General features: G+C 40.3%; 4 protein-coding genes across 4 annotated transcripts in view; 3 read left to right on the top strand and 1 right to left on the bottom strand.

Annotated features, from left to right (window-relative positions):
• Positions 1–1,077, top strand: part of LACBIDRAFT_321948 (uncharacterized protein) — a gene marked incomplete at both ends in the record, with an annotated part of 1,938 nt that extends 861 nt beyond the window's left edge. Inside the window, 2 exons of the mRNA XM_001874661.1 lie at positions 645–952; positions 1,004–1,077. Coding sequence (XP_001874696.1) covers positions 645–952; positions 1,004–1,077 — 382 coding nt within the window. The remainder of the gene's footprint in view (positions 1–644; positions 953–1,003) is intronic.
• Positions 1,078–2,277: 1,200 nt separating this feature from the next.
• Positions 2,278–7,411, top strand: LACBIDRAFT_321949 (uncharacterized protein; the record flags this gene model as incomplete). The annotated part of the gene is made up of 15 exons (XM_001874662.1): positions 2,278–2,375; positions 2,654–2,831; positions 3,002–3,049; positions 3,229–3,547; positions 3,598–3,667; positions 3,765–3,796; positions 3,854–3,973; positions 4,161–4,394; positions 4,483–4,761; positions 4,792–5,156; positions 5,510–5,551; positions 5,649–5,680; positions 6,257–6,282; positions 6,379–7,380; positions 7,401–7,411. 15 exons carry the CDS (start codon positions 2,278–2,280, stop codon positions 7,409–7,411), a joined length of 2,856 nt encoding a protein of 951 aa, XP_001874697.1.
• Positions 7,412–10,753: 3,342 nt separating this feature from the next.
• Positions 10,754–11,534, top strand: LACBIDRAFT_321950 (uncharacterized protein; the record flags this gene model as incomplete). Its single annotated transcript, XM_001874663.1, has 5 exons — positions 10,754–10,808; positions 10,990–11,005; positions 11,058–11,165; positions 11,222–11,329; positions 11,495–11,534. 5 exons carry the CDS (start codon positions 10,754–10,756, stop codon positions 11,532–11,534), a joined length of 327 nt encoding a protein of 108 aa, XP_001874698.1.
• Positions 11,535–13,090: 1,556 nt separating this feature from the next.
• LACBIDRAFT_305654 (uncharacterized protein) lies at positions 13,091–14,228 on the bottom strand (the record flags this gene model as incomplete). The annotated part of the gene is made up of 2 exons (XM_001875237.1): positions 13,091–13,851; positions 13,901–14,228. The coding sequence occupies 2 exons, from the start codon at positions 14,226–14,228 to the stop codon at positions 13,091–13,093; spliced, it is 1,089 nt and encodes a 362-aa protein (XP_001875272.1).
• Between the last annotated feature and the right edge of the window lie 51 nt (positions 14,229–14,279).

A 14,279-nucleotide genomic window follows, 5' to 3' on the forward strand; every position in this document is an offset into this window, starting at 1 on the left:
AAGAATGAAATTTATTCTGTTTCATTCATGCCTGGCGACTCTTTCATTTTTTTAATTTCATTCCACCATGGCAACTGTTTCATTTTTTGCTTTATTCTTTCGTTTCATTCATTCCTGGCAACTGTTTCATTTTTTTCATTCATTCATTGCCATGGAATTTTCATTTCATTCTTTCCAGGCAGTTATTTCATTTTTGTTTCATTCTTTCAGGCAACAATTTCGATGTTTTAACACACATCTAAATAAGGAAATAATATACAATTATGCCTGATATGTGTTGTGCCCTACTGCAGTGGTGTGGGAGGCCATATGGGGGTACTTTTGCATTTGAGGCTCAAATACACAATGAGATAGGCATGCTGTTGCCAAATAAGGCACTTAAATATTTTGTATCAATTACATAATCATTTTCCCAGCTCTAACAATGAAATAGGCACCTGAGAAGAATGAAGCAAGGAATGAAACAGTTGCCCTGGTGGAATGAAAGAAAAAAATGAAACAGTCACCAGGAATGAATGAAACAGAATAAATTATCTAGAATGAAACAGGTGCCGTGAATGAATGAAAATTCATTTCATTTCATTCACGGTAGCTAAGCAGGAACTTCTATGGTACAGCTCAGGAGTACATGATGTAAGTGGTAGCTACCAGTCTGTCGTTGTCGTCATGCATCGTCTGCTGAGAGATGACAGTGTCTGGTTCCAGTTTGTCGTACCTGATGCAGACCTCATCATCCTGGAGTGGCGCGACGCTCGCTTCTACTACGTTTACCGCCTCCAAAAACCTCATCCACATCCCAAATTGAATACAGCCGTGCCCGATGCCTCCAAATACATAAAAGAAACTTGGGTGTATATTGTCGACACCTCACCTGAACACCAAAAACAGAGGTTTGACTTTGAAGAAACTTTGTCAGTTCCAATTGGTCCTGACTTGCTAATGGATGAAATTGGTGAGTATGCTTTGCAGTTGATTAGGTTGATGTTGATTGCTTGATATGTAGGGGCAATCAGGCTCCTAAAAGCAGCCGCTCGTCTCGCAAGGTTTTCGTACTCAGGAGGAGAACTATATTTGTGATCGTTATATAATCTGATGGGAAAGACCAAATAAACAAACCTAAGAACTCAAACTCGCGAGAGAGCAGCTGCCGGGAAAGTCAGTCGGGGAACTCGGAGATCATTGATTAACCCTAACGTTGGGTCCCAAGTCAGCACCATGGGAAGGTGCGTCACATTTCTGTCACCAACACTGTTTTGGAAAAAATCCCCTATCCGGAACCGCATCGGTGTCGAGAATAGTGTCGAGGTCCTCGATAATGGACAGCGTGACGGGATGGTCTGCAAAAATGTTTGACGAAAGAAGTACGTGAAGAAATTAGTGGGCAGTGACTAGTGATGTCTGAATCCTCAAAGGCATTCAAGATAGATTTCACTTCGTTGAGGTATTGTAGTTTCGACATTGGGTAGTTAGATACTATCTTTTTGTAATGATGGAAGCAAGGATGGAAGGTTGTACTTATATAGTTTTGAACTGACACGACATCGGTAAAATGTCCACGTTGGAGACTGGGCATGACAAGCATATTATTGTATCCTACTGCGGCACAGTTCTGCACTTGTCCTACGTGTTTTCGTCCTACGTGTTCCGTAGCCTCTCCTCTAATGCCAGACGTAGTATTTGTCAATGTTGGGTTGGAGCCCCAAGTCCAAACCGGACCATTGTCACGCAAGCCCAGAAAGGCCTTGGGGTTGGGACCCAATGTTAGGGTTAATCAATGGTCTCGGAGTTTCCCGACTGACTTTCCCGGCAGCCGCTCTATCGCGAGCTCGAGTCCTTAGTTTTGTTTATTTGTTCAGTCCCATCAATGATCACATCATAGGATTTGTCATACCGCTAATTGTATGTAGAGGCTCATCGAGCGATACGAGTGGCTGCTTTTAGGAGCCTGGGGCAATGGCATTACTACCTGGTGCTGCTCTATATGCTTCTACTCCAACAACATGTCATGATCGAAATCAGGATGTTTTGAATGTTTGCCTACTTGATGGGTACATTTTTGCATATACATACAAATATAATGTCTGATCATGAATTAGAAAGGAGCTGATGACGGAAGAACAGATTAAAGCATTCGATGATCTGCAAACTGATCTGATTGGCCCAGAGGAAGAGGCTACCCTTGATCCACCAACACGGGATGAAAATGGAGTATTAAGGGGGGGAACATGGTTTGAAAGGACTGGCGCAGTTGGAATCAATGGAACCCGTTGCTATCCCATGGGTTCCACAACCCAGCGCACACGCGCTATGTGGAGTCCCCACTGGTTTGGCAAATTTTTTGACTTTATGGATGAGCAACTAGCTTTTAGAAAGAGGTTCATCAAGGTACTGTTATTCTGCTCAACAATTATTGCTACTTAAAAAGTTTATTAGCTACATGCTGAAATCGGTGCCCTTGCAATGAAGATTTGTCTTCCAAACCACATACAAGACCTCTATCAACGCTACACATCTGTGGCCAACATACCAAGACTAGGAGTTGAAGACAACTGTTATTTTCAAGCATTACAGCTGAATATTTCACCTGCAATACCTTGGGAGAGGCGTTTTGGTCATTATTTCAGTATAATTACTATGGCCATTTCTAATCCAGGGTTTTAGATACCTCCCTGGTGGGGATGGGGGTTTTTGGGCAAATGCATGGTCACCGTGACACTGGAGATGATCCTGCAGGTTATACCTGCATGATGTCCAACACCAATGTCCCAGAAGGTGGTGGAACTGAAATGGGAAGATTCTTTGTTCTGAACAATCTCATTTATGTGAAGATGGTTCGCTTTAGCTTGCCCATTTTCAATGGGCTCTTCTTGCATGGGGGCTCACCAATCATTCTTGGACATGGCGTCGAGTTGAAAAAAAACTTGTATCGGATCAATGCTGTTCTATATTCACCACGTTTCATGCTTTCTGGAGCTGGTCAATACTCTATTGGGTTTGCCAGTATGTTTGGACAACTCTTCAAATTGTCAACAGAGGCGACATCATTGCTGTGAGTAACAAAACATTAGCATCTGTCACAGAAAACTGAGAAAATCTAGCACCAATAAAGGGACAATAACAAGAGAGGCTAACTTTGTCCGTGACAGTATAAATCTTATGGAACCTAAGTCATTGTTCAACTTTGTTGTCCGGGGCCTACTTCAAATTTCTGCCTATATTGTTTGTCAGCTTCCATTGCCTATGGGTGTACGAATAGACCAGGCAAAGTTTACGTCTGCATTCACCATGCAAGACAATATGACAACCATCACTGCTGAACTTTGGCCTGAAGCTCCAGATGGTTCGGTCTCTGATCCCATTTTACCAGGGGAGATTGAGGTTGACGGGATGGATCCATCTATCAAAGCAGCTCATATTTGCAAAAAAATCCACATGGAATGGATTGACCACAAAGCCAATATGGCCAGCTTTATACCATCCCAGTGGGGCCACGTTAAGGACTACACAGATATGACAAGCCAAGATACAGAAGTTGATAGGCCAAAACGTGAATGTCTTACCATTGTCAAATTGCTTCACACTTATGCTTTCTTATAGATGTGGGTGGTGGCATCAGCAGGAAAAACAAGAATGAAGGTCAAAACCGGGAGAGGGAGCTTCAACATAAGTGATTGTTTTTACTTGGCAGATTGTTACTGAGAAAACATAGGTATTGGTGCAAGGCTTGGAAGAAAAAAACCCATAGATGGGATCACTATTGATAGCATGAGTTTATTGAATCAACATCTTCATCAAGGTAAGTAATGTGAGGGTAACATGTAACATACCACAGTGATTGATGATGCAACATTAGAGACAGTAATGCGACGAAAACTAGAGGCTAAAAATACTCAGATGCAACACACTGAATACAGGGAAAAGAATGGCCAAAGCACCAGAAAGAGAAAACACACCAATTACTCTTCTGGAGAAGGTGTGCTCAGTCAAATCAGGGTGAAGGGTGTCTGATAAAAGCTCTTTCAGATAGTCAAGATGGAAATCATGAACAGGAGGATCATCAGATGGATTTGGACTCTCCTAAAGCAAACACCTCTTTGGCTGATCATTATAGTTGGTTGAAGTAAATTTAAGTAGACTTGCAACTGATGTTTTCTTCACAGGTGATGAGTTAGAGGATGAAGAGCCCTGGGATTTAGAAGATGAAAGGACCTGGGCTGATCAGGAGGCCTTGGATGACAAAGAACCCTTGATAGATGAAGAGCCCTCCTTCAATGTTGGAGAACCCTTGAATGACAGGGAACACTTGGATGAAGAAGAGCCCTTCAATGAGGAAGAGGACTTGGATGAAGAAGAACCCTTTGAAAAAAGGCACATATATAATAGTGAAGGAGAAAGTGAGATAGACTCAGACAATGAAGATGATGGACTAACAGGTAATGCCATCTAGTCATTCATATGTGAAAAAATACTAATGCAATACAGAACATCTCAATCCCATAGATGAATTTCTGGGCACTATCGACTTCAATGCAATTGACAGCTGTGCTGACCAATTTTGGGGATCTCTTTGTTCATTGCGATCACAAGAACGCATGAACCAAACTGAAGTGGCGGCCAACTCCATCAGTATAGAGCAATCCATTCGATCTTTGACCATCTCTCCATGGGCTTCAGATCATCCGCAGATCATTGCAAAAATATGGCCAAAACATGATATACTCTTGAAATCCATGCAACTTTCAACAGTTGAGCTCTATGCCTGTAGGCTAATTTATATGACAGGCATTGCAGCACCTTATACTTGGGTTGAAACCATTGTCTGGGAGGCAATCAATAATGAGCCTTCAGTGAATCAGACTTCTGCCCCAGCAGACTACAAACCTAGCTGGGTGCACCAGCTGGTCAAAGATCTGAAGGGATTGTATCTGAGTGGCCTACACAAATCAGAGATTATACCCTTTCCTTCGACAAAGTATCTTCCACATCTGGAAGAGCCTGTAACTCACCAGCACAAAATTGGACGCGTGTTATATGACACAGATGCACAAAAGGAGCAGCTGGCGACTGCAGCCACAGACATCATTCGTTCCTGGCTGCATTTTCCAACTACCCCCAAAGCAATTTCTCAGTGGATGTTCATTGCCACTATCAACAAGGTCATTGATCGGCACTCCATTTTTTTACTGGAGCCTGTTTGGACTGTGTTTCAAAGCCCACTTCTTACATTGGAGGGCAGAAATCAAGGAAGCAATAATCAAACTGAAAAACATCCAATTTGGAGACAGTTTGAAGCTTCTTTGTGACAGCATCCATTGGCAAAACCACAGTCATGGTTGACGGAGAAGTTTGAGGTACTGCATGAGACTGTCATGATGTGGACTTGTGGATGTGGGCCAGTGCTTTGCATGGCATGTATGAGTCCTTTCTGTGGACTCTAAATTTAATATTAGGAAATTGGTCATGTAATCACTTTATGATTTTCTGAGTTTTTTTCTATATTTGCAAATAGACCCTGAGCTCTGAGCCTAGCCATCAATATCAGAGCAACAATGTGTGCTATTCTTTTTTTTTTTTTTTTTTTTTCATTTTATAGCAAATTTTCCCAATTTTATAACTATTTTTCTGTTTATGGTAAAATATTCCCACAGTCCTGTTTGCATATATCTCAGGAAAGAGGATGGTTAGTTATATTTTGTGACCTATAATAGCATGCTCTATATATTTGTGATGAATTTCCTTTTTTGGGTTAAAATTCCCACGGTATCAGAAACACAGCCTCTCACTTAGCTCCATAAACAACAATTGTAGCCCCTTTCCTTACCTTTATAGATATATATAAATAATGTCATGCAGACCATTCCTCATTGAGAAAATCACAAAATACTGAAAAAATTGGACACTTTTTGGAAATTGTCATGCATTTTTGACCAATATCTGAAAGAGCAAGAAAGCTGGTCTCAAGATATAGTCACATTGCATAATATGACAATATTTTTACATAGTTGTCTTGATTTTCCATATTTGGATATGGACACAGCCCCTTCAATATCATGGCAACAGAGAAGATCACTCTTAATTTTTGGGTATTTTTTTCTGATTTTCTGGCAACTTTTAGGTGGTTTCTATATTTAGATATTGACCCTGAACCCTGAACACAGCCTCCCCACCTTACTAAACAATATTCCGATTTTTTACATATTTTTTGCTGATTTCTTTTACCATTTTTCCTGATTTTATGGCTGCTTTTCTGTTTAAGGGAAAAGGTTCCCGCGGTGATGAAAGGTAAATGAATGAATCAATGAATGAAAAATTTGCCTAAGTCCTCAGTTGATAAAGAATGAGTCTTACTCGTAAACTCGTAAGGACTCATAATAAAAGAGAGTCAGATTGATTGCAAGGCCATTGAGAAGGCACAGCTTGTGTTCACCAATGCACGTTCTGAATTCAGAGCAGGAAACACTAGTTCTGGAGCAAAGAAACCGTCCAAGACCAAAGGATTCAACTCGGACAAATCATCACTTCCCCAGTCCAAAGATGACAGAAGAATGCTTTTTGTCAACTTTCTGAGGCGTGGGCTGCCCCTTTTGGAGCAGGGACTCTCTGTGCATGTGAACAGCTCTGACAAATTTCTCAAGAAGATGGCAAATTCACCTGACAAATTCATGCCATACAGAGAACATGCTCCCACTCGTATTCTTTCACGAAATTCAATATATGATGATCCAGAATGGCTGAAGACACCAATTGGTTTCTGGAATGTTCTGTGCTTCCGTGGAGTTTTCTTTGGCTCAGAGTTTGCTCATGACAATGGACGTCATTTTGAGGATCTGGATCAGTGGAAAGCATTTAGCAAAGGCCACCCACAAAGCTATTTTGTTGTTAAGACTGCCTATGGGTCTTTTCAAGGAGATCGAAGCATCGATCGGGTTGAAGAATACTGGGAAAAAAGGGATCTATGGGAGCTGCTGATGAATAAGAAGGATTTGACTATTTTTGACGTTTATGACTTCCTGCTCCAGTCATCCACTGGTGGTGGAAGGTCAACATCAAGTCGAAAGAGGGGATCTTGGCAGTCAGCAAAAGGCAACAACAAATCCACTTCAAAGAAGGTCTTTGTCAACATAGGCTCACTAACAGCCATTCTTATCATAGGAGATCTCATCTATGCGGACATACTTCCCATGCCTTCTGCTCTTGACTGGGGTAAACTCATTGAAAAGGTGGGGAAGGGCACGTTGGATGCTATGATCATGCTTGGGCTGATTGATGAGGACACGACGGTGCCGCAAGCATTTGCTGATCTTGATGCCTTTGTCAATCGCGAGCTTACTTCTGAAGAAAAGTCTGCCATGACATATGATGTCTTGACTGGGGAGCATAGTCTTTGTAAGTATAAACAGTTATACTCTAAGAGAAATGCAAAGTAGCTAGTTATTACCTTGTACTTCCTACAGTTTAGAGTCTCATTGATATAACTTGTGTAAGAGGGCCATTGCAAGCATGGCAGATACAAGTCCTTTTTATATTCAGGAAGCCACAATGCAGCACCACAGCATTCACATTTTTGATTATTTAGGAAACTGGTCATGTGACCACCTCCTGAAAGCCCATCAGATCTATACCCATTATATATATATATTATTGCTATTTTATATTGGACAAATTGTATGTTTCCATGTATATAAAATACTGGACCTTACAGAGAGTCCCTACCTTGAAAGCGACAATAAGTACTATGCTCCATTTTTCACTAAATTTTTCCAGTCCTTTATAGCTATTATTATGTATGGAATTTTCTTCTAGACCCTGAACATGCTCCCCAGTATTGCACAAACAGTGAGCATCTTCCTTCAATTTCTTTCTGATTTTTCTACTATTATATTGCCATTTTTTGATTCAAAAAGTGCACATTACCTCAGTTGAAAATATGCCATGTACTCTGAAAATGGTCCCCAACATTGTCATCAACAATGCATATTGTCCCCCATTTGTTCCTGATTTGTCTTCTGTTTTTATCGCTATTTTTCCTTTCAAAAAATGTTTGACAACATCATCAAACCATCAAATCTTATGGGAAGAAAGGCAAGATTCAGTGTTAGAAGTACTGAAAAAATCCTTGAGATCAGAGAGTAACAAACTAGTGTCTTTATAAACTCAGAGGACTCATAACATCCTTGCTAACAATGAGCACCATATTCCAACTTTCTTAGATTTTCGTGTTATTTTCTGGCAATTGTTGAATAAATTTCCATAAGGAAATGCACCTGGGACCCTTGAAACAGTCCTAACATCAACATCAACAGTTAGCACCATTCTTCAATTGTTTTCCATTTTTTCTGCCATTTAATTGCTATTTTTCAGTTGGAGAAATGCTGAGTGCCATATATGGAAATTTACCAGAGACCCTGAGAGTGTTTTCAAATGTTGTCACCAACAGCGAGCACCATCAGCCATTTTCTTCTAATTTCTGTTCCAATTTATTGCTACTTCTTCATTTGAAAAAGCTTGCACTAGCTTGATTTTGTGCAAACATATATCTATTTGTGCACATAGATTTTATTACATAATATACATAAAAACAAACTGTATTTTTCTTGGTGTTTTATTTCATTTATTTTAGATTTTATATTGGTGAGCTTCAGATTCTTCTTTGAAAAAGTATGTTTATTTGGACTTTGACCTTATTACATAATATATCTCAATGCATTGTATACAGGTATGATCCCTGAAATTTTACATTTTTTCTGCATTTTATTTCATCTGAATTGGACTTGATTTGGTAAAGTTACACATTTTTCTTTAGGCAACACTTGAAACTCAAGAAGCAATGATGCATGAACATTTCCTGATCACTTGATGGGGGACAGTTTCGTGTGTCATAGTAGATCTCAGATCAGTTACCATTTTCGGTAATAAATACACATTCATGTATAACTCAGCGAGTTTTGATCCAAATAACATGATTTCTTTTGTGATGGGTACTCCTCATTTCCGTGGTCATGGTGATGTTACGTTCCTGGTAAACAAACACAAATAAACAGTTGCAAAAACGAAATAGATGATAACTTTTACATCTGATCAATGCTGATACTTAAAAGACTATTGATATACAGGTTAAACAGTAACAAATATTCACAAATAAGTGGGAGTCATTTCAATGTTGATTTTGGGATGTTATAGGGTGCACAGAATCTCTAATTGAGCTATAGCATGTATTTCTGAAGTAGATGACATGATCTATTTCCTTTTTAAACAATCTTTGCCACAATATACAAATGCAGGGGGGCAGATCTCAGGGAGTAAGTTTTAGATCTCATCTCTCATCTCTTGTCCTCTTGGCATCACAGATTCCGATGACACATGAAACTTCCCCCCATCAAATGATCAGGAAATGTTCGTGCATCATAGAATCTTGAACATTTGTACTGAGGCTGTGCAACTTCGGTAGTATTCATCATAGATTCTGATGACGCACGAAACTTCCCCCCATCAAATGATCAGGAAATGTTCGCGTGTCATCAAATCTAGCTCTTCAAGTTCAACTTCCCATGCCACCTTCTCTTTGCCACAGCACCCTCTCTTTGTGGTGCACTCTGGTGTTTTGCTGAGCACTCTTCATCTTGGCCAGTCCAAACGATTTGTGCAACATATCTACTGCATATCTGTCTCCTTTACACACTCATCATTGTCTTGGCCAATCCAAACGATTCAAGTGCCATGTATTTACCACAATTGTCTCATTGAGCAATATGCCAGCTTCACCATGCCATCTCTATGCACCTGTTGTTGTCTTGGCCAGTCCAAACACTTCGACCATGTTCGTCTTGTGGAGTAATTCACTGGGTTCTCCAATCCCACCATTTCCTCTTCATTGGACGCACACTAAGCACCAAGATCCAAGCACATGGATTCAATTACCATCAACTGTGCTGCAGGGGTGCCACCATTGAACAGACTGGTGTTAAAGGTGTGAAGGGTACCCACTGCTATTCTACTACTTGCACACATCTAGTAGTATCAAAACAAGTCTACACTGAAGGGAATCAAGCCACAGGAAGGTCTTGGCAGAGTTTAGCATAAGTTCAAAAGACACGAAATTACAAACAGACATACCTCCACAAAGGGTCAATGGATTCATAAACAGTTTGTTGGAGCGTTTTCAAGATGTGAAGTAGTGTCCAAATGAGTCTATGTTGAAGGAAATTGAGCCACAGGAAGGTCTTGGGCAGAGTTCACCATAAGGGCAAAAACATGAAAATACAAACTGACATACCTCCACGAAGGGATGATGGATTCGTAAATGGTTTGTTGGAGCGTCTTCGGGACGTGTAGTAGTATCAAAAAGAGTCTACATTGAGGGAGATCGAGACACAGGAAGGTCTTGGGCAGAGTTTAGCAGAAGTGCGAAAGCACGAAAGTACAAATAGACGTACCTCCACGAAGAGTTGACGGATTCATAAACGGTTTGTCGGAGCGTTTTCGGGACGTAAGGTAGTATCCAAACGAGTCTACGTTGAAGGAAATCGAGACACAGAAGGTCTTGGGCAGAGTTTAGCAGAAGTGCAAAAACACGAAAGTACAAACAGACGTACCTCCACGAGGAGTTGACGGTTTCGTAAACGGTTTCTTGGAGCGTTTTCGGGACGTGAAGCACTATCCAAACGAGTCTACGTTGAGGCGAATCGAGCCACAGGAAGGTCCTGGGCAGAGGTTGGCATAAGGGCAAAAAGACGAGTCACGGCATTGCCCGAAAATGACTTACTTCCCTTGCAGGCTACCTTCCATTTTGAAGGTAGCCCGCAAGGGAAGTACGTCATTTTCGGAAATTTCTGTGACTCAACTTGTGAGTTGTTCCTTTTGATGCGGAATATTCACCATTATGCTCACAACTTCTCAGTACCTTCCTGCAGTCCATTTCACTTGAGCATTGACTTGATTCAATACCTACGCATTCCACAAACAAGCTCCACAAAACTGTTTACAAAACAGTCAACTTCCCATGGAGGTAAGTAGGTTTGTATTTTCGCTTCTTTGCCTTATGCTCACCAATTGTTCAGTACCTTCCTGTGGTCCGTTTCACATGAGCATGGACTTGATTCGATACCTACACATTCCACGAACAAGCTCCATGAAACCGTTTACAAAACGGTCAACCTCCCATCAAGGTAAGTAGGTTTGTATTTCTGCTTTTTTGCCTTATTTATGCTCACCAATTGTTCAGTACCTTTCTGTGGTCCATTTCGCATGGGCATGGACTCAATTCAATACCTATGCACTCCACAAACATGCTCCACAAAGCCATTTACAAAATGGTTGAGTTCCCATCCAGGTAAGTAGGTTTGTATTTTCGCTTTTTTGCCTTATGGTCACCAACTGCTCAGTACATTCCTGTGGCCTGTTTCACCAGAGCATGGGCTCATTTGCACAAGTTGTCAGGACCTTAATTGTTGTACCTTCAATGTAAACAAGTTGAGTTGCATGAACATGAAAATAGAGGCAATGCATTCATTCATCAGAGTCTGGAAGCCAAATAGAGCAATATATTAGCCACAAGCTACATCAACGACAACCTGGATAGGGCTAAAAGACAGTAATAATCAAGGAATGGTCAAGTAGACTAGGAAAGTCATGTAGGCGAACCAAGCAAATGATTGTGGGAAGAAATCACTTTCGTGGGAGAAAGTCAAATTTCAGCGTTACCGCGCTGAAAAAAGTCCTGAGATCCTGGGTAATAAACGAGTCTCTTCGTAACTCAGAGGACTCGTAATGAAGGAAAGCAAGCACAAAATTCTATTCCATAGCCTCCATCATTCGAAACACTGGGTCATTGTGAAAGAGACTGAGAAAAGTAGGGCTACCTGAAATGTGATGTTGAGCAAGGATTAGAATGAAGATAATGATAGACTTGCAAAGTGGTTTCACTAGCAGCAAGCACTGCAACCCAAAGCACATTCATTGACAAAGATACATCGTTGGGATTTGCCTTGGAGTTATAGGAACCAACGGTATATCCAATGAGGGCTATGGAACCAGTGGGGACTTGACAACTGAATAGGGGAAGGTCCTTTTCAATGGTTCCAAGGCCAGATGGCATCTTGATCTGCTTGGTTCGAGCATCTAGCCACTTCAGTCACCCACTGACTACTGACTATTAGTCATGTAATTTCAGTATATATTACATGACTAATAGTAGTACTGTATTTATTTACTGTACTGAATAAATCTACTGTATCTATTTTGTATTTCTAATCTGAAGTGTCACACAATTACCTGTCACACAACTGAATCTATTTTTTTGCACTAAATAAATCTTTCAAGTGCCAAGACTCTAAATTAAATATATTCCATGTTTCCACTACTGGATATAATTTTTGAGGCTGAATAAATATTTTTGGAGCCAAGAGCATAGAGTGTCACAAACTTTTATGTCACACTACTCAATGAATTCTTTTTTGCTTTATAGAGTTTTTGTCTCTGAATAGATTTTATCTGAGAGCTGGCAGGGGTCTTACTCTTCCAAAAAGAAGTTATTAGATGAAAGTAACTTTCTTAGTGTATCTTAGGCAAGCACCTCCACTGTTTCCTGAACAGATTGTATAAGAGCTGCAACAACCACATCAATGCCTCTGATATCTATGCTCATTTGAGATGGTATAATAGCTGCAACAACCAGATCACAAATGCCATTAATGCCATACTCATTTGAAATTGAATGAGAGCTGCAACCACCAGACCCCAGATGCTATTGAAGCCTATGCTCTTTTTGTACTTGTATAAATTGTATAACAGCTACATCAATCAGATCACAGATGCCATTGATCCCATGTTCATTTGAGATTTTATAAGAGCTGCCACAGCCCAGACCACAGATGCCATTGAAGCATATGTTCTTTGTTGACTTGAGTAGATTGTATTATAGCTGCAACAACCAGATCACAGACACCATCAATGCCATACTCATCAATATCTATATCCATTACTTGCTGACTTACCACTAGATATATTCAACCAAATATATTCAACTGAAACTATTCAATACACTCATTGAAATATATTCACTGTATTTATTTAATTGGAAAAATGTTCTGTCTCAACTATTGTAGCCACTACGAAACTCATCTGACAGTGCCAATAGTTCAACTGCCTCCAACAATTCCAGCTCCTCACCATCTTCTTCCTCCTCATCCTCATCATCCTCATCATCCTCATCATCATCATCATCATTTACTGCAATGACAGTTTCTGTGTTACTGTCCTGGTCTGCCACCATTTCCATCATTTCTATCTTTCTGACATGTGCCAGGTCATCTAATGTTGGTCCCCAAGATGAATCCATAGACTTGTGTGGAATGACCAAACAAACTTTATCCTGCCAGATAAGGCATACATGTGCCAGAAAGCTGGCTCTTAAATCCAGTTGATAAATGATATTGATATCTTGTTCATTTTCAATGCCTTTTATAACACATTGCCACTCTTCAATAAGCCATTCTTGCATTGCACTGCGTTCATAGGAGAGTCTTCTCAGTTCCTCTTTGCATCGGTCCAACTCCAGCAAAGCTTTGATTCCCTTACGCACATCCTCATTTCCAAGCCACTGTGGAATTGCATTTTCAGATGACAGATCTGTATCATCCAAACCAACATCCTGCCATATGTCATCATCAACATCAAGTTTGAAAAGACCTTCAGTAGCTATTTTATGTGGTGCACGTGCTCCACGGGGACTTTGTTTTGCCTTGATCATCTTTTCTAGTTCACTGCAGAGATTGTTGTATTTCTTTGCAAGCTTTTGAATCCCTGGTTCCTTGCGCTTTATCTGAGACTCTGAATGTTCTTGAAGTTTTTTACCTAATAACAGTCAATTAGTATATATTTTATTGTAGTGTAAAACCCATACTTACTATTGGTTGTAGTTTTGCGGTATCTCTCTCTAAGCTGTCCAACTCAAATTTTCGCTGCTGCAAGCGATTTCTCAGATGCTGTTTTAAAGCCAAGGCATTTACATGCAGACGAAGAAATTTATTTCCAAGCAGGCGCTCAAGATTTAATCGCCCATCAGCTCCCAGAGTATTGCGCTTGGTGTTTATTGACTTTTCAATCTTGGTGAACTTCTCTTTTAGTTCATTGATAGATAGTCTAACATCTGCAATCTCCCAGCCATCATCATATTTGCCAGTGTGAACCATTGTTTCAAGTTTATAAAGCTCTGCTTTGACTCCACTCATCTCATCCTTCAACTCTAAAATTTCTTGAATTAGCTTATTTGCCAAATTCTT

This window comes from Laccaria bicolor, genomic scaffold (assembly GCF_000143565.1).
Source record: "Laccaria bicolor S238N-H82 LACBIscaffold_2 genomic scaffold, whole genome shotgun sequence".
In the NCBI taxonomy this organism is placed as follows: Eukaryota; Fungi; Basidiomycota; class Agaricomycetes; order Agaricales; family Hydnangiaceae; genus Laccaria; species Laccaria bicolor.